General features: G+C 39.7%; 4 protein-coding genes across 5 annotated transcripts in view; 1 reads left to right on the plus strand and 3 right to left on the minus strand.

Moving 5' to 3' along the window:
• Positions 1–92, minus strand: part of abcg4a (ATP-binding cassette, sub-family G (WHITE), member 4a) — a 44,017-nt gene extending 43,925 nt beyond the window's left edge. Inside the window, exon 1 of the mRNA XM_061962305.2 lies at positions 1–92. This exon is cut by the window's left edge and continues 286 nt beyond it. The gene's annotated coding sequence lies outside the window, so the exon portion shown is untranslated.
• A 2,634-nt stretch (positions 93–2,726) lies between these two features.
• tcnba (transcobalamin beta a) lies at positions 2,727–5,867 on the plus strand. The gene is made up of 4 exons (XM_072913804.1): positions 2,727–2,905; positions 3,248–3,389; positions 3,468–3,601; positions 5,496–5,867. The coding sequence occupies exons 1-4, from the start codon at positions 2,833–2,835 to the stop codon at positions 5,561–5,563; spliced, it is 417 nt and encodes a 138-aa protein (XP_072769905.1). The 5' UTR covers positions 2,727–2,832; the 3' UTR covers positions 5,564–5,867.
• An 11-nt stretch (positions 5,868–5,878) lies between these two features.
• On the minus strand, positions 5,879–10,440 carry LOC133607561 (complement receptor type 2). Of its 2 annotated transcripts, none has more exons than XM_061962304.2 (5): positions 8,489–10,440; positions 8,236–8,400; positions 6,702–6,869; positions 6,439–6,639; positions 5,879–6,229 (listed from the first exon to the last, which is right to left on the minus strand). In XM_061962304.2, the coding sequence occupies exons 1-5, from the start codon at positions 8,574–8,576 to the stop codon at positions 6,216–6,218; spliced, it is 636 nt and encodes a 211-aa protein (XP_061818288.1). In that variant the 5' UTR covers positions 8,577–10,440; the 3' UTR covers positions 5,879–6,215. The 2 variants fall into 2 exon arrangements, with proteins under 2 accessions (XP_061818288.1, XP_061818286.1); XM_061962302.2 differs by having other exon boundaries at positions 8,483–10,440.
• A 519-nt stretch (positions 10,441–10,959) lies between these two features.
• hinfp (histone H4 transcription factor) lies at positions 10,960–20,111 on the minus strand. The gene is made up of 9 exons (XM_061962301.1): positions 19,684–20,111; positions 16,296–16,522; positions 16,058–16,169; positions 15,797–15,949; positions 15,008–15,085; positions 14,327–14,447; positions 12,020–12,158; positions 11,820–11,944; positions 10,960–11,751 (listed from the first exon to the last, which is right to left on the minus strand). Exons 1-9 carry the CDS (start codon positions 19,841–19,843, stop codon positions 11,415–11,417), a joined length of 1,452 nt encoding a protein of 483 aa, XP_061818285.1. The 5' UTR covers positions 19,844–20,111; the 3' UTR covers positions 10,960–11,414.
• Between the last annotated feature and the right edge of the window lie 75 nt (positions 20,112–20,186).

The raw sequence follows: 20,186 nt of genomic DNA on the forward strand, positions 1-20,186 counted from the left end.
TTCATGGCATCCGTCCGAGGGAAGAGGAGGAAGAGGAGGATGCTGATGCTGAGGGATGAGGAGCATGTACACACAGTGATGCTGCAACAGTATAGCCCGGCGCGCGCGTGAGCTGGGTTCTTGTGCGCGCGCATTCACGGCGGCCAGGGACGTTGCAGGGCGTTGCAGCCGGGATGTGATTGGAGAAGCCAGGGAGAAGGGAGGGAAGAAGAAAAAAAAAACATAAATATTTTGCTTATTACCATGTGGGAGTCAATTCAATGCACTGCAATGCGAGGCTGCTCATAAACGTGGCGTCCTCGTTGGCGCTCATTTTAAACACGTGATCAAACGGGCCCCGACCGATCGCATCTGAATATTCCGAATCGCACGTCTTGATTCGGGTTTGAATCCCGCTGTCTCTTTAACGACCGCACCTGCGCAGCTGATCGGTGCTGATGCTGCAGTCGCTGGGTTATTTTCGGTAAAGCAGGCGGGGTTACTCGCGTTCAAGTGGGCCCGACGTGCCTTACATCACCCCGGAGAGGAAACCGAGGCGCCTTTTTAGAACACCGCACCTGTCTTCTCGTATCGTCCCCGTTGGAGCAATGCACACCTGTGCCAGCTATATATATAGCTAGCATTATTATTCTTGCAAAGGCAGAATCATTGATTGTGCAGATGTACCTAATGAGAAGGCCTATAAGAAACTTTGCTGTGACATTTTTCACTAATGATTTTCTAAGTGTTGTCTCCTGTTAATGCAGAGTACAAACACATTTTAATTACAAATTGCATGTTTGTTTACTTCAGGGTTTATAAAAAAAACCTGATGGAGAGAGATAGCAGGTACAGCATTTCATGGAAATAATAACACACGTCATTTTTCTCCGAATGTCAAGACTGTCTTGAGTTTCCAATAATTTCTACAACTCTGGGTTTTTTGTGATAGAGTAATTGGAGCACATACTTGTTTGGCACAAAAAATCACATCACATGGACAAAGATAAGACCTTGGTGGTGGTAGTATTATGCTCTGGGCCTGTTTTGCTGCCAATGGAACTGGTTCTTTACAGAGAGTAAATGGGACAATGAAAAAGGAGGATTACGTCCAAATTCTTCAGGACAACCTTGGGCGAAGTTGGGTGTTTCAACAGGACAATGACCCCAAACACACGTTAAAAGTGGTAAAGGAATGGCTAAATCAGGCTAGATTTAAGGTTTTAGAATGGCCCTTCCCAAAGTCCTGACTTAAACCCAATTGAGAACACGTGGACAATGCTGAAGAAACAAGTCCATGTCAGAAAACCAACACATTTAGCTGAACTGCACCAATTTTGTCAAGAGTAGTGGTCAAAATTTCAACCAGAAGCTTGTGGATGGCTACCAAAAGCGCTTTATTGCAGTGAAACTTGCCAAGGGACATGTAACCAAATATTAACATTTCTGTATGTATACTTTTGACCCAGCAGATTTGGTCACATTTTCAGTAGACCCATAATAAATTCATAAAAGAACCAAACTTCATGAATGTTTTTTGTGACCAACAAGTATGTGCTCCAATCACTCTATCACAAAAAAATAAGAGTTGTAGAAATTATTGGAAATTCAAGACAGCCATGACATTATGTTCTTTACAAGTGTATGTAAACTTTTGACCACGACTGTATGTATAATCAAGATTGTATCAATGTCTTTGATATGATATTTGTCAAATGAGGGGAAAATTGTACATCATGAGGCAGTTATACATTTGTATCATTATAAGTTTCACAGTTGAGGGCGGCCGTAACTGTGATGTGTGTGGCACACGATGAAAATGAGTTTGACACCCCCAAAAATTGCATTTTAGGTCCAACTGTTTCATATACAATGCAAAAATGTACTTTGTTGTTATGCATTCAATACTAATACATATGCATGTTTGTAAGTTATGTAAGGTTACAATAAGTAGGGTGGTCGCTCAGTTTGTATTTGAATAAAATAATAATAATAATAATGGATTAGATTTTATATAGCGCTTTTCTATTATTAGATATACTCAAAGCGCTCACAGAGAAGTGAGAACCCATCATTCATTCACACCTGGTGGTGGTAAGCTACATTTGTAGCCACAGCTGCCCTGGGGTAGACTGACGGAAGCGAGGCTGCCAGTTTGCGCATACGGCCCCCCTGACCACCATCTATCATTCATTCATCATTCATTCACCAGTGTGAGCGGCACCGGGGGTAAGGGTGAAGTTTCCTGCCCAAGGACACAACGGCAGCAATTTGGATGTCAAGAGGCGGAGAGCTAACCTGCAACCCTCAGGTTTCTGGCACGGCCGCCCTTCCCACTACGCCATGCCGCCCCTAAGTTTGCAGGCCAAACTTAAAAGATACAATAATATAGATTTATGTCCATTTAAATAAAAAAAGTGTACTGTATAGCTGCCGAACAGGATCAATAATTTTAAAAAGTCTAAAATTTGCAAATTGTATTTTCCTGGGTGCATATTTTTTTATTTAAAAAAATGGTTGCGATATGTACACCGTGTACAAGTTCCTTGTCTTATTTTACTTCAAAGGATGTGGGTTGCATGATGATGTATTTACCTTGTGAAAATAAAAATTGTGCACTTCCCTGTAGGTGCATGGTTGTACACATGACCTCTTAGTCTCACAAAGGCAGGTCATTTATCAAAGAAATGATTTACGCTGACATACACGGACTGAAAGGAAGGCGCTTGTGTTACAGTTGAGATTGTAGTTTAACCTCAGACACTTTACTTACCAAGCGGTCGCATGAAGGAAGGTGAGGGGTTGGGCGTAGAATATAAGTAGAAGCCAGCAGCAAGGAAGGAATCATACAGGATGGCGCTAAGAATGACTCTGCTCTTTGCGGGCCTTCTGCTGTTCTCCATTCAAGTGGTGCTGACAAATGGAGGCGAGTGCAAATGTTGAGATCCAGTAACTAAAATGTGTGAATGTCTGATTGTATATGGATGTTCTTATTCATCCAGGTCATTCAATTGATCGCTACTGAAACGTTTTGCCTCTCATCTAAGTACCGGTAGGCTTCATCAGTTCATGCTCATAGACTTAGATTGGTCAGATCTACGTCTGATCAATCTAAGTTTAAGACTAGATCTGAACTGATGAAGCCGATGGATGAGAGGCGAAACGTCTTCTACGACAATTAAATGCCCTGAGAATAAAAGGTATGAATGTTTTTGTTTTAATTGTGGTTATAGTTTGCTGCGTAGAACTGTTATGTTGTATTGTGCAGGTCAAGCTCCTCTTACCATCAAGCTGTCGGTGGTCAACGAAATGTCCAACATGACTCCTGAATCCTACTTCACCACAGTGGTGCAGGGAGGGGTGCTGCTAGGTGCTCTGAGGAGAATACAGGAGGCCCATCAAGGCTTCCAGTAAGGCTCCAATCGACACTCTATATCTATTTTCTTATAGCAGTATACTTCAGTGCTCTAATGGTTTGCACCCACCAGGTTCACGATGAAAGAGGACCCTAACTTTGGCCTGTTTCTGGAGAGTGTGAACGGCGTGGCTGGAAATGACGAGGATCAAACTTACTGGGAGCTTCTGTCAGAAAACTCGGGGGAGTACACGCGCTTGGATGTGGGTGAGTAACCTCCCCGGAGTGCATTTCATCTGAGAGCCACTTAATGAGCTGTAATGAGGCAAGGGATTTTGTTTTTTTTGGTCAACTTCCTGCTGCGGGACACCTATTAGTGTGTGTGATTATTCAGCTTAAATATACGGTAGCTGTAATAACTCAATGCAAAGATACTAATACTTGCATCTTCAGATGAAATATTACTTGTGGGGTGAGGGGATTTGTTCAACTTTCTCACCGTAGGACCTAAACATTTATTCATTTTGCCTTTAACATAACAGAAATGATAACTTTGCAAGTTTAAGTTGTTGTAGTTGTATACATTACTAGCCTTTTAACATTAGTTGGGAAGTAAATCTCTGTTATTTTCCTTTCTAAATGCTTCTTCCAACTCCTTTTTGAACTTGTTGATTTGCTTAAGTGCATGTGCTTCTTTTTTGTGCAGTACATTTTTTAACATGATTCAAAAATGACCATTTATTAAGATGTCATGTAAACAAGTCAAAAATCGCAATCTTTAAGAACTTGATGTCATTAAAGATAGCATTTCAGCTGAAGTATGCAGCATGAAGCATGATAAAGTTTTACATGCGGAAAGAAACAAAAAATTTGACTCGTAGGTGTATCCTCGGAAAATGAGCCAGACAAAAAAAGCTAGCATGTTAACATTTAGCATGTACAAGGAAACAAAATATTTGATTCTGAGGCTATGCAAAATCCGCAAAGAAAGTAGCATGCTAAAAGTTAGCACACGTGAAGTAACAAATTATTTGACTCCGAGGTGTATGTAGGTATATGCAAAATTAGTGAAGAAGGTAGCATGCTAACAGTTAGCATATGTGAAGAAACAAATGTTTGACTCTGAGACGTATACCTGCAAAATGAGCCAGAAAAAAGATAGCATGCTAACATTTAGCATGCATCAAGAAACAAAATATTTGACTCTGAGGCTATGCAAAATCAGCAAAGAAGGTAGCATGCTAAAAGTTAGCACACGTGAAGTAACAAGTTATTTGACTCCGAGGTGTATATACTATATGCAAAATTAGTGAAGGTACCATGCTAACAGTAAGCATATGTGAAGTAACAAATATTTGACTCTGAGACGTATACCTGCAAAAAGATAGCATGCTAACATTTAGCATTTACCTGGAATTAAAATATTTGACTCTGACACATATATGGAAAATAAGCAAATATGGTAGCATGCTAAAAGTTAGCACACGTGAAGTAACAATATGTTTGACTCCAAGGTGTATATATTGTATGCAAAATGAATGAAGAAGGTGCATACTAAAGGTTAGCATACATAAAGTAACACATATTTGACTCTGAAGCGTATACCTGCAAAATGAGCCAGAAAAAAAGCTGGCATGCTAACAAGTAACACAATATTTGACTCTGAGGTGTATACCTGCAAAATCAAATTTTTAAAAAGGTGGCATGCTAACATGGTAAAGTTATCATGCGGTTTTACAGTTTTGTGAAGTAACAAAATATTTGACGAGGAGGTGTACACCTGCAAAATGAACTTAAAAAGGGTGACATGCTAACATTTAACATGTGCAAAGTAAAATAATATTTGATGCTGAGGTGTACACCTGCAATTGAAATTTTATATTTGAAAAAAAAAGGTGGCATGCTAAAGTTATCGTGCAGTTTTAAAGTTTTGTGAAGTACCAACATTGTAGCGGTTGACTAATTATGAAGGAACATATTGACTGGAACGGTTTGAATAAGTTGAGAAACCTGGACGTGGTAACACTTTTAGTAGAGAATAAGAGTTACAGAAAAGTGGGAAATACAGGAATTTTTTATCACAAAATAATATATAGCCTAAATATAATATTTGAAAATACAATAGTATAACAATATAACACTTTTTTTCATGTCTGTACAGGGATTGGCTGCTACACCCCAGCAGAAGATGAACACATTGTACTGAGGTTCAACACTTCGTCCAAATAAACATCATTCATAGTGAAGTGGAAAAAGTCACATAAATGTTGTAGTTTCTTCTTTTTGTGTTTCGTTTAATCTTTTAGAAAAGTTACATTATTTTAATGGGTGCTGTGATGTGATGAGTAAGAGTTAGCGTCAGCCACCAGAGGCTGCTAATACATGACCATCAGGTACAGTTAGCATGTTTTAGCATCTTGTTAAACTCAATACAGCAGCAGCATGCCAACTGTAACATTTAGACTTTAAATTTTGCACAATGTTTTCCACACACAAAAAGTGTGTAGTTCATTAATAAAAATTTACAACAGTGTTTCCGTGTTAAATGTGAACCCAAGCGTCCAGACTGGAGCTCCTCCTGTTTGCAATGAGATTAAGGTTTCAGCTCCTCCAGGAGCCGTTAATCTAAACGCTTTCACTCCTGCTGTGCTTCAAAAGAGCACAGAACTGTAGTGAAACATACACATGATTCACTATGTTGGGCTGAGATCATTAGTAAGGTGACTTTTCCAGTGCCTTTCATTCAGTAGGACCTTATTCCATCGAATGGTGTTGTGTCGTCCAAAACCGGAGTAATAAAGAAATGCAAAAGGAATTCAATGAATGTCATGGAAGATTACCACTTGCATCCACAGCAAGTCCTCTTACTGTCAGTCCTCACTCAGCCTTTGGATACTGAAATCAGAACAAGAGATAAGAGTCACGCATTGGGTTTTATTACCGTACATTTCAATTCACTTTTATTGCTAGGGCATTAAATCATAAGGCCATTAATTCTCACAGCATCAAGCACTTGGCACTGATGGTGTATTAGAAGAAATGTTGCTCCTGCTAACAAGGAGGACGTTATAGCAGCAGCAAGTAAAGGTAGAGACGCTACTCACAGCACGACAGAGCACAGTCGCAGATGCAGGGCACACACTGAGCAAAGAAGCGCTTCCAGCCGGTCTTTTTCTGCTTGCAGTTGTGTATCTGAGTGCAGCCCAGCTTGGGAGGCCCCGAGTAACTTTTATACGCGCAGGTGGAGTTGCACGTCCCGTTCAGTTCCCGCTCACTGATTTCAATGGAGCCCCTTTTGCACATTCCTACACGCAAAATGAAAAACGTGGGAGATCAAAGTGGTTTTTGCTCTATAGTGTTTACTCACTCAAACAGGAAGGTTTGGGAGTCCAGAGGCCATCGGACAAGCAAGTTCTGGTGGTGCTTCCCACCAGCATGAAGCCAGGACGACAGGCGTAGCTCACCACGGATCCCACCCACCAGTTGTTTCCATACATGATACCGTTGTAGTCCACATCTGGCCTCCCGCAGTTCACTGTAGCATTAAAAGCATGTGCGGTATTATTGTTAGGGTTTTATGCTGCCAATACTGATCATTTATGACTGAAATCATCAGATGCCAATATTAAAACGATCACGTGTATTAACGTTTTATTTTTTAAATTAATTTATAGTGAGTGCTATTGACAGTTAAACAATATTAACACTAGTTCCTTATTTTGTTTTATTTGAACTTGTGTCTTGGTTATTTAAAGCAGTGTTTCTTAACCATTGTTGGGCCATGAATATACCTACAGATGACCGCCCAAAAAATATGTTTCTCAGTTGTAATACAATTTTCAACCACTCATGGCAGCAATGACAATATCAAACAGATGAAGTCGGCAGCTAAAGTCATAGAGAAGTTTCTTAAGCGCACAAATTATGACTAAATTGGTGAAGCTGTGTTTTCATTTGCGCTAAACGTTATTGATCGTTTATTTAAGACAGATATATTAGTATTACTAATTTAGTTAGAATGTATTCATTTTAGCACAATGTAAATTGTATGTCAATTTATCTTTCATCAGTTTTTGAGTCCCTGCTTTTGCAGTATATTTGATTAGTATTTATGTTTGTTAATAGCCTGACTTAAGCCTTGATAATAACCTTTGTGTTTAACACATGCTTTCTTATCATTTTAAACTCTATTTATTTATATAGCACTTTCCATGCACAGGCAAGTGGCAAGCACAAAGTGCTGTACAAAACAAAACAAAAAACAATAATAGAAGAAGAGAAGACAACACACATACGCACATCCAAACAAACACACAGATACAGCACTATTGACAAAAACAAAACATGGCATGGAACAGAATATTTGAGGTAAAACGCCACCTTTGAGGTGTTTGAAAAGGTTTATTCTGTTAAACCGTAAGTAGGTTAGATATAATTGTCAAATATGATTAAAATAAAGTGTAATATTACTAATTCAGTTTCCCGGGCCTCTAAGTAGTAGAAAGGTTGGGCCCCAACTTTAAAAAGTTTTAGAACCCCTGGTTTATAGCTTAGCCATTAGCAAGCCTGGGTTTTCTCGGTGTGTAACATGTTTAGCCTCGTCCACCAGTAATAATATGACTTGATAATGATACTTAAGATACTAAGAAATGCAGTTTATTTGCCGTACTGGAGATGATTATTATTAAGTTAGGGGAGCTGCTCCACACAGTGTATAAATAGCTGCTAGCCACTTGTCAACCGAGGGATTAAAAATAAATACAGTGTCAGCCAGAGTGTATCGGCGTTTGTGATTGGCATTAATCGGCAATGGCAATCACATACTTTTTCACGAAAAGTGTCCGATACTGATCGGTGGCCGATCGATCGGCAAATCCCCAGTCATTACAGATCAAACTGACCTCGGCACAGGGACTTGTATCCCAGCCAGCAGCAGCTGGACTCTCCACAAGGATCTCGTCTGAGCTCCTGGTGGCGCGCCTTGCAGCCTCCTGCACAAAGTGGGGCTGTTCCTGACCAGTAGATATCCCCTAGAAAATCTGGTTGGGGGATCCATTCGGTCTCACCTAATGGAAAGACTGATTAGATTTTTTGAACAGCTCTTTCCCATAATGACACCAACAAACACAATAGCATAGTAGATCTTACCACTACCTTCTACCTCTTCAATCCATTCAGACACTTGACAAGTTGCCCTCTGGAAGGATGTGAACAGCAGCAGCAGCAGTGGATTAAACGTCATTATTTTTGCTGAGCAGATCTAGAAAGTTATGGTGGTGTGCAGCACACGCCCATCCTCGCACATTAGCCAGAGTGGAGAAGATGAGAGGAGTAACACCACCACTAAGCTCTGTGCTGCCTAATCTTCTTCACACAGGCAACACCACTCTGTAAGAAGGTGACACTGGAACACTGCGAGTATCCTTTACAGTTTACAGAATGTATTGAAATATAGCTCTGAAAAAACACAGGCATCAAGTCTAAAGTCAACTTGGATCAGTTACTATATGTTATTATCTATACAATTTGTTAGCCTTAGCACTGACTCATAGGATTTAATTCTGAGATGCAATTAAGCAAAAGTACCTGCAGGGGGTGCGGTCATACACTGGACACAGAGCCTTTATAGAAAGAGTATGGCCAACTAAAGGAGAGGCGCCATCTTTGCTACCAAATGTGTGCTCCCGTAGGCATGCAATTGCAGTCGTTCTGACATTTATTGCTCCCAGATGGCGCAATAAATGTAAAGAAATACACAGAACGACCCAAAAAATAAACTTATTACACTTATTTTGCCTTGTACATAATTTTAACTGTTTGGAAATGCATCAAAATATTGAATTTCATAAATTTTGATTCAAACAATAAAAGGGTTTGAATGTTCTCGATAGCCAACATTATGTGTTATTCTAACTGATCTTTCTTTTTGGTAACATGGTTAGTGAATAAGTGTACTTTTTTCCCCATATTTCTGCACAATAACTCAGATATGGTAACACTGGCAAGCACTAGAGAATATACACAGATTTTTGTTCCAGAACATATTTTGCTCTACTCATTATTTAAATATTTCTTGCCACTTTGTTGTATACTTTTATATGAGATTTGATTTCCATTTTTCATTTAATCATCAATTATTACACCCCCAAATTTAATTTATTTTACTTTGTCAATGTCTACTCTGTCTATTTGTATTTAACTTTTTTCTTCAGTCTTTACCAAATAACATTATTTTAGTGTTACTGAGATCTGAGGATAGTCTGTTTTTGGCAAACCATCTTTTAATTGTTAATTTCTTCTATTATTTGTATTAGCTTCTGTGTGTTCTCTCCTGAACAAAATGCAGACGTTGTGCCGTGTGTTCACCTCACACAAGACACTGTAGCTTGTGGCTCTCCAGTGTTGATGGCGAACCTTCACTTTCTATTGGTGTCACCTTTCCAGGTTGTGGGGAAAGCAATATAAAGAGTTTCCACACTTTTCGCAGATGTAGCAGCCCCGTGCTGCACAACAGGGCATTTTTACATGTTGAAACACGCGGTAGAAATGGATGGATGGATGGAAAAACTAACGCGGAAGTGCCACAGAGCATCAGCTTAAGCAGACTCATGGTGCTCTCTAGTCGTATGAGTGCCTTTTGACCAATCTTGTTAGAAACAGTCTAAAATTGGTAGGGTACACAGGTCTGACTGGACAATACTGGTAACTTCAGTAGCCAGCCCTTGTGACATCTCGCTTCACTACATTGTTGATTTTTTAAAAGCATATTATACCATATACTGGGCTTATATTCCGCATTTTCAAGCATAGACATGGCAAAATAAACAAAAAATATCAATGGTACAGTAGTATTAGCCACTAGAAGAGACCAAACCAATCAGACCGCGCACTTCAGAATCGTGGCCACTGAATGGCTCAGCTACAGGCAACATTATTATATTAGATTAAAAGAGTGTAAAAGGTGACTAAAGGGTGTCATTTCATGTCTAGAGGGCTCTTATAGTATTGAAAAACTAATTTATAAGGCTGTAAACAGGTTTTTTATATGAAAATATTTTATTTCTAATTATTCATTTCTACTTCATATTATCGCAGCCATGTCCGAATCCAATTAACAGTGATTAACAAGGGACGACTTCAAGTCCAAACGAAAAAATATCCATAAAAACGTCCATGCAAGCCTTGAGAACAGGTTTGTTTGCTCATTTCCCAATCAGGCAATTAAATAAATTAATACTACATTTTATCTTTACAGTTCATCCATTAAGTATTCACAGCAATTCACTTTTTCCACAATTTATGCCTTTTTCAAAAATGGAATAAATTCATTGTGTCCCTAAAAATCATACACACAATACCCCATGGGGACATTTAAATGTTTTGTGGTTGTGATTTTTCATAAACATGTCTTTTTTGCTCTATAATGTATATAATGATTACTTCTTCGCAGAGATCATTTATTCCGGTCATGTCGTGTATCCAAACAAGGGACGACTGTATGTCAATTCAAATAATACCATTGCCTCACATTGGTAAATATTTCTACTATTTTGGCCCACATGTGTATAGAATAGAATAGAAGTACTGATCCCTGGGGGAAATTCAGCATTTAAAGCTATTAAAAATGCTAATAGGATAGACTTTTATTGAACCCACAATTGGGAAACTATGTGGTTGCAGCGCAGATTTGTACGTCAAGTGCATATATATATTCTCCTATTTCTTGAGGCTCATTTACCGTACATGCGCAAAATGAAACTCCATCAAAAAGTAAATATTAAATTGTAGTAATCAAAATTGATTCACAGCAGCCGTTTGACGGCACAAGCTTAGCTATAAAGTTTTCTAAACAGATGGTAGACTTCACATTTGTCATTTTAGTTATTAATCTTACAGGTCGATATTACAGGAGATGATGTCGGCATATGAGAGGATGCCATAGTAAGATGACTTGAAAATAATCTGGGTGTCCACAATGTTGGCAAACCAGATAAATAAAAGTAAAAACAGGCCGCCACCTAATATCCATACTTATAAAACTCCACAACAAAAGCCAATGCAGATTTCATGGTGGAGGTGGTCAAACTGTCTGCATCTCCTGTTCCCGAGCAGTATCTTGATATTGCAACATGAAAGAGTTGTCCACCGCTTGTGTCAAACCTCCAGTAAGAACGTACAACATGCCCACTTCCTGAGAGCTCTCCTCACTGATGATATCGGGCGCCTCCGTCCTTTGTTCCTCCAGCAGCAGACCTCTCAGTTCCACCTGCATCTCTGAAGGCGCGGCACTGGGGGAATCGACAGCTCCCTCCTCGTCGCGCCGATTCTGTCTCTCTCGCATCAGCTGCTCGGTCAGCTCCACGCTCTCGTAACGGATCAGCTGCAGCCGCAAGAAGCCGTCCTCATGTTCCTTGTACCTGGCGGCAGCCGATGGGAGGCCTTCACCACATTGAAGCTGGAGGCGTTTTTAATCAGCAAGACCTACCTGAACCTCGGGTGTCCAGACGGCCATTTGAATTGGTGTTTTTTGTGCAGATGCACTGTGAGGTTATTTCCTCTGGTGAAGCACTGATCACACACATGGCACTTGTAGCGGGCTATAAAAGTCCCCTGAAGATCAACAATGAGAGTATAAATATATTAAGTCACAGTAACAACAATCATCAATTTAATACCCCTCCTCACCTCATGCTCCCTTTTGTGGTGAATTTTCAAGGTGCTAAGGGTGCGAGAGGTAAAATCACAACCAGCAACATCACAGTGGTAACCGGGCTCGCTGCTGTGGCTGTCCAGGTGTTTACGCAGATCCACCAAATTCTTGCAGCTGGAACATGAAGCACGACTTCAGGGCTGTAACTAACGACTAATTTGATAGTCGACGAGTCATCGACTATCTTATCAATTAGTCGACTAATCGGATTATGAAACGTCACCTATTCAGTGGTTCTTCTTTATCCATTGGCTTTTAAATTCAACTTGGGATATTTTTACACAAATTAAAACAATAGAAAATACCAATCAAAACATTTGTCCATTTAAAGGAGAACTGCACTTTAGATGGAATTTTGCTTATGGTTCACAATCATTATGAAAGACATGACGAGGGATGGATTTTTTTGTAATGCATTCTAACTAAAAAGTCCGCTTACAACAGAGCCAATGGGAGGTCCTCTAAAAATGTTGTGACTTGAGTATTAACCAAGTATTAGTGATATTGTTATTATAAGCGCTAACGCAGACTAACTATTTATAGTGGCGATGTGATCACGAGCATGTGCCTATGTTTACACCATCGAGTGGTCAGCTGTTTTTTCGCTTCCCTGCTTGTGGAAGTTTATTCTAGATCATAAATCTGCCTCTCACCTGGAGAGTAGAAGGCTGAGGATGTATTCCAACAAGTTGGTACACTTTGACAGCCAATTTAGACCCGGAAATGACAATAATGACACGAAAAAACGCTTGGTTCTTTCCCCCTTTTCGAGAGGATTAAGAGTAATTTTTCAATATAAAGCGGGAATATAACAACACTATCAGCCGGCATCCTAATGACAGCAGACGTTGCACAGTAAGTGAGATTTTATTATGTCTGTTGGCTTTCATGAAGTCTGCAGTGAGTAATAATTAGTGATTTAGTGGTAAAAAAAGTGAACGTTGTGATGCGTTTTTTAAATTAATGCGTGGCGTATGCTTAAAATGATCAAATACGTAAATATTAAATGGTTTAATGAATGTGCCTGTTACTACATTACATACCTGTATATACCTACAGCGTGTATATAAAACTTTAATGGAGGTGTTTGGATTTTTTTTAAGGGCTTTTATACAGTAGGCAGAATAGAGCGACTCCGATTGGCTCCATTGTAAGCACATTTATTTACTAGTTAGAACGCATAAAAAAGCAAGACATATTTGTTCTTGTCTTACACAAGGATTGTGAATGATAGGTAAAATTTAAAAAAAAAGTGCAGTTCCCCTTTAAAAGCAAGCACTTTTACTACTGATTTTCTTTGAACTGCAATAATATAATAATATTAATTAGTGCTTTTAAACGATAAATGTTTTTAATCAGATTAATCACACTTTTTGAATTTGGGTTAATCATTATTAATCACAGGTTATTACTAGCTTGCATAATTTAAATTACATTAAAAAAAGACCTCAAAATTAGGACAAAAATGCTCATTTGTACACAGGAATATTTTTTAAATGTTGCACTTAAACGCACGTCATTTAGCTGCTCAAAACTTGCTAACAGTCGTATTTTCAGTTCGCTGCCTGTCAGGTAACCATCCACAGTTAAAGTAAAAGAGGATGTACAGTCAATATAAATTGCGTGAAATATCTGTGTATATACAGTACATGATTTATGCAACATTGTTTTGTGATTAATCACACTAGTTAACAAGTTATTTTTGACAGCCCTAATAATAATCTTAAACTCAAATATGCCAATAATCATCTAAACAACGTTCTTGACTGTAGAAACCTGCACAAATGGATATAAACAAAGTTAAGCTCGCCGACAATTTTTTACACAGAGGCCGAGGCCGCATCCTCCAAATGTCTGACATGCCTCTGCTTGAAGTGCTCTCGTATAGCAGACGCACTGCCATGAAAAGCAAGATCCATCCATTCAATAATTGAGCAAGTAATGCGCGTTTTGACGTTGTTTAGGGTGAAATGTTCCCATACTTTTAACGTTTTTGCTCGCGGTGTTGTTGCAGTGGCCGCAGACATTTTTTCTCTTTCTGTTGCTTGCTGGACACCGGCCACGTTGACTTGTGCATGTCCGTTTCCGCACTGAAAAACACGAGCGATGACCTCACCGACTATCATCGACAAATGCATTTCATTAGCAATTTTTGTCCACTAATAGTTGCACATGATGGTCAGGTTTCTCACCCTCCAAAATGAGGGAGAACATTGGCACTAGAGTTTCTAAGAACATAAACACAAGGGTATTATCCAGGCATATGACTTAAATAATATTACCTGTATTCGCAGTATTCACAGCTGTAAGGCTTCTCGTTACTGTGGCGAAATTTAATATGGTTGCGCAGTGCTGAAGGTGATGGACAAGTCATGTCACACAACGGACATTTGTAGTGGCTCACTGTATCAATAAGACAGAAAAAAACATTACATTATGGTAAAATAACATTTATGATGGTGTAAACCCAAAATGTAACACTACAGTATATCAAAGAATCATATAAGTAGACCACAAAAGGTTAGGGGAATTTGTTATTATGACAACAACAATGTGAGATGGGTGTAACAAAGAACAATGGTTGCGAAATTGTTGATGAAAACTAAAATGAGTTATCTTGGTTCTTTCTACTCTGTGTTGCACAGACACAACTAAATGGGTAATTTAAAAAAAGTAAAAATATAATCAGGGTGTACCCCGCCTTCCGCCCGAATGCAGCTGAGATAGGCTCCAGCACCCCCCGCGACCCCAAAAGGGACAAGCGGTAGAAAATGGATGGATGGATAATCATAAACACAAGGAGGCTGGTTGGTTGGTTTGGGTCCCACCATAAATATAAGGAATGTCTTCCAATACTAAATTGAATAGGCAATGTATTAGGTACAAATGTGCAAAATATACATTATATAATATGTTATTCCATGTTCATTTGCTGATGAAGACCCTTTGAGGTGATGACTGACCGTGGTTCCTCATGTGGTCTCTAAGCAGTCTCTCTGTTGCAAAACGTTTGGAACAGTGGGAGCATTGAAACCTTTGACCTACAACAAATAGTAAATACATGTTATGTGAGGAACTATATTACTACAGTGGAACCTCAACTCAAGAGTGCCCCAACTTAATAGTGCTTTTAGATAAGAACAGTCTCTCGGCTAATTGTTATTCTTTAAATTGCCAGCAAAAATCTGAGTTACAAGCATCCCCACCATTAGTTGGCTTAGTGAATGTCAAATCCGATGAAGAAAAATTGTGAGTGCCCAGGACAGACATTAGAATAATAAGAGATTGATCATGTCATTAAATAAAAAAGAAATCATCAAAAACATGACCAAGCGTGTCGCCAACTTGACAAAGCAGTTGGAGCGTATCACTGCTAGTCTGCACCGTACTGTAACAGAGTGAGTCTAATGCCAGCCTCGAATGTTAAAATAATATCTAAACAGCGGACCTTTATCCATAAAAATATGGAAAAGCTGTAGATGGTGTTTGACGGAACAGTAGCTAGAAAGAGACACCATAGAACTAAGGTAAATTCTGTAAATTAATGTTACATTACACTACATAAAACTATTGTAGGTGTTAGTAGTAAATACTACATACTATACAATCTATAAGTTTATTTATTTTTTGATGGGGGAAAAGCACCAATTAAATTTATTTCAATTAATTTCAGAGACGTTGATTTGAGACACAAGTCAGAAAAGTTGAGGTACTACTGTATAGGTGTTCCTGTCTAAAACGTATACCGTCACCTTCCATGGCACTCTGTCGAATTATGTGGTCAAAGAACTTTGTGTTGCTGGCATACATCCCTCCACAACCTGGGCATGCCACTACTTTCTCCTGGGTATGGCTGCGTAGATGCTCCCGTAACTTAGCCCGTCCTTTAGCGGTAGCTTCGCAGTCTGCGGGACCATAGAACTTAATTAACTAAACACCCAAATGTGCCAAAGCTGTTTGATTATGCATTGGTTGGGACAATTAAGAGCTATAATCTTGAGATGGTGATTTACCTTTCCATCCACAGCGTACTGGGAAATCACAGTCACCCGCTGGTATGTCTATAGCCAAGGTGTGCAGCTCCACATGCCGGTAGAACCACTCCGGGTTCTCATAAGGTGGTTGCTTTAACAAACAGGATACGTTTTTAAAGGATATTTTCCATTACAGAATTGCTTAGATTACAGAATACAATGCCACTGAGTGTGCAGGGGATCCCACATTAACGTTTTATCACCATGTCAGGCTTACCTCACACTCTTCCCAAAGGCAAAGAAAATTGTCAGGGATTTCAGGAACAATGTTGTGGTTCTGGTAACCGATAGAGCAGGTGCCAAGTTTGCGCTGGCCACTGAGCACCTGCTGACCCAGCTGCTTCAGTTTGGTGTGGTAACAGTGAAAGTACACATGTCGCCGGAACTCTTCAGGACCCTCCATGGAGCAGAACCCGCAGTCTCTCCAAAGACAGTTTCTTTCGTCTGGTCAGAAAAAAATCTAATTAGTAGTCTTGAGATGACCACCTGTCAGACGCCAAACGACCAGATAAACACTTTTCAAAAAAGATGTGACCTTTACAAATGAATCGAGTCTTTTGAACTGCACTTTTAAGTAAAAGATGAAAGTTGATTCGCAGTTGCGAGCAATTTTTTTATTTTTTATTAATTGCCCACGGTGCAACTGGCGAATGGACTTGCAGCATTCAGATTTACTTTTCTGGTTCACTGTTCTGATGTGGATATGTTAAGTAGTTCAGACGTACACACACCAAATAGGGTAGGAAATTTTGGATTCACATTTTTATTATGCACTACATTTTATTCAAGCTATGTTAAAATGTTTGTATAGATTTTATTCTTACTTATTTTGTATTTTTGCTGGGAAATTTTTTAAATAGTGATCTCACTGTCAAAGCATGGGGTTGTGGCATTGACTTATGGAATGTTTACTATGAAAAAAATATATACTGTATATATATATATATATATATATATATATATATATCAACATTTCTAAGTAATTCCCACCAATAGAGTTATGATGGTGTAAATTTAAATTATTCGGAAGGTCCTGAGTAGTCTTGGGTTCAATCCCGGGCTCGGGATCTTTCTGTGTGGAGTTTGCATGTTCTCCCCGTGACTGCGTGGGTTCCCTCCGGGTACTCCGGCTTCCTCCCACTTCCAAAGACATGCACCTGGGGATAAGTTGATTGGCAACACTAAATTGGCCCTAGTGTGTGGATGTGAGTGTGAATGTTGTCTGTCTATCTGTGTTGGCCCTGCGATGAGGTGGAGACTTGTCCAGGTTGTACCCCGCCTTCCGCCCGATTGTAGCTGAGATAGGCTCCAGCGCCCCCCGCGACCCCAAAGGGAATAAGCGGTAGAAAATGGATGGATGGATGGATTCACATTTTAGAACTGCTACAAGTGATTGTTTCTTTGAAGAAAAAAAAAAAAAAAAAAAGGCTAAAAAAATAAATAAATAAAGAACTACCGTATAATAACGAGCCTGTCTTTTTAAGGGCTTCTTTCAAAAAAGCCCCAAGTGCCATCTCTACTTCTTAACAACAATGCACGCCTTAAGCAACTGTTGCCAACTCCTCATTAAGGAAAGTAGCTAGTGGCTGTCATAAAAGTTTTTGGAAGTTGCTAGATGACATTGTGGCCTCATTTGCATAATTGATTACAATGTAAGCTGTGGGAGAGAGGAATAACGAGTGGGATACATAAATAGTGAGTTTAAAAAAATGCAAATTATGATTAGAATCGTAAAATAATTTTTTTCTGTTGATTCTTAATTTAGTGGTATTTTACTTTGTTCTACATTGTTAAATGTTTAAGTATCAAATTTGGTCAAAAGACTGAAGGGTTGTGATATTCATGAACTCTATTACCATGAGCGAGATGTTTGTTTTTACTTAAAGTGTGACAGTAATGAAACACTTACATCTCACTCTATAAACCAAGGTAGCTATGCACAGAGTGGGTGTGGGTCTCTGCTCTGCTCTGACTGCAGCTGGGACTGCTGTGCGAGGCTAGTGTCAACTTGACCGCCTGAAAAGAGGGGCACCTGTTGTTTGTTAAGTTAAAGTTAAAGTCCCAACGATAGTCACACACACTAGGTGTGATGAAATTATCCTCTGCATTTGACCCATTCCCATGTTCACCCCCTGGGAGGTGAGGGGAGCATTGAGCAGCAGCGGTGGCCGCGCTCTGGAATCATTTGGTGATTTGACCCCCAATTCCAACCCTTGATGCTGCGTGCCAAGCAGAGAGGCAATGGGTCCCATTTTTATAGTCTTTGGTATGACTCGGCCGGGGTTTGAACTCACGACCTTCCAGTCTCAGGTCGGACACTCTAGCCACAAGGACGTTAACTGCAGATACACACCATCATGTCTCCAAAACATCCCAAAATGTTGCTAGATTTGTCGCTAGTCGCTTTTGAGAAAGGAAGTGTTGTATATTTGATGGTCGTGTGATGGGTGATGAGCCATAGAGACACCAAGAGGAATCGTCGAACAAAAAGCTTTATTTGTTTCAGCGAGCCTCGGACTAGAGCTGCAGCTCTAGGGAAGAAGTGTGCCAAATCTCTTCATTCTGCTGTCCTGTCGGAACACTGTGTTTAAATACCATTTCTTGTAGACCCCGTCTCCTTGTGGGTCAAATCTTGATGGCGGACGGCCTGCATAGCACTCAGTTTATTTACTTGACTACGGTAGTCAACCTGTGATAGATTTGGGTTCGGTGACCTCCGACACCTAGCCTCTGTCCCTGTGTGTGGACCTTCTACCAGATGTTGCTAATGTCTTTAATCTTCCTCCCAAATCCGACACCTATATTCTTTAGTTTTAAAGTATTATGTGACCAAATACAAACACATGCTACTTCCAATCATATAAGATAATTGTACATGGTATAATTAACCTCAGAAGTCACTAAAAACCTACTCAGTGGCCTAGTGGTTAGTGTCCGCCCTGAGATCGGTAGGTCGTGAGTTCAAACCCCGGCCGAGTCATACCAAAGACTATAAAAATGGGAACAATTACCTCCCTGCTTGGCACTCAGCATCAAGGGTTGGAAATGGGGGTTAAATCACCAAAAATTATTCCCGGGCACGGCCACCGCTGCTGCTCACTGCTCCCCTCACCTCCCAGGGGGTGAACAAGGGGATGGGTCAAATGCAGAGGACACATTTCACCACACCTAGTGTGCGTGTGACAATCATTGGTACTTTAGCTTAACTTACATTTAGTGAGGAAGTCGCAAAGTTGGCAACGGTGCCCTCAAAGGCATCTTGTGCTATGCACCATAGGAACCTTCAACAAAGCAATCAGCTTTTTAAAAATGAGGTTTAGCTGAAACTAAAACAGTGAAATGACCCTTGAATGACAATGACTTGACAGATATGTAATTAAAATATAGTTATGGACAAATGTATAGTTTTTGACCCAAATTGTTAATCAATCAGTTGTCTGTAATGTAAAGAGCTAAACGAGTTGAGGAAAAATAACAGACTTGTTCTTTTCTCAAACGAGTCTGTCACACGCAAGGCTGCTCTTGATATTGTTACCGAGAGAACATCCATAGTGCTAACTGTGTTATATTGTTTACATTACAGTGCTGTAGTGACGCCAACTCACCCTCGGGTTCTTCTTCATCCTCTTCCGCCATGTTGACAGCGTTCAAGTGAGCCTCCACATGAGTGCAGAATTTCTCCATCTGACTGAACGATTCCTGACACGAAGCCCACTCACAATCAAACTGTAGTTCTTTCTTTTGTAGTCGTTTGTTGGGAGGCATCTTCTCTGAGCGAGAGTTGGGCTAATAAATGCCAAGATAAAAATTACGTTCCAAAGGTGTAGCACCACTTTGGTGCAAGGTAACACGGTTTAGGACCTTTTTACATTGTGTTTAAAACACGCAGCAACACTCATGGAAACTGGTCGAACGAGGCAAGGACAATAGAAAAAGAAACAAATATTATGTGTAGATTGTTGTTGTTGTTGAGTAACACAAAATAGTGTAGACATCAATGTTGCTTTCAGCGGATTGTGCTTCACCATAAACGGTCTGGTGGAAACAAGGACATTTATTTTATTGTCCGGGTGTTAAATGTTCCGCTAACGTAATGTGCGATCATGTT

The sequence above is a fragment of the Nerophis lumbriciformis genome, linkage group LG09 (genome assembly GCF_033978685.3).
Source record: "Nerophis lumbriciformis linkage group LG09, RoL_Nlum_v2.1, whole genome shotgun sequence".
Classification (NCBI taxonomy): domain Eukaryota; kingdom Metazoa; phylum Chordata; class Actinopteri; order Syngnathiformes; family Syngnathidae; genus Nerophis; species Nerophis lumbriciformis.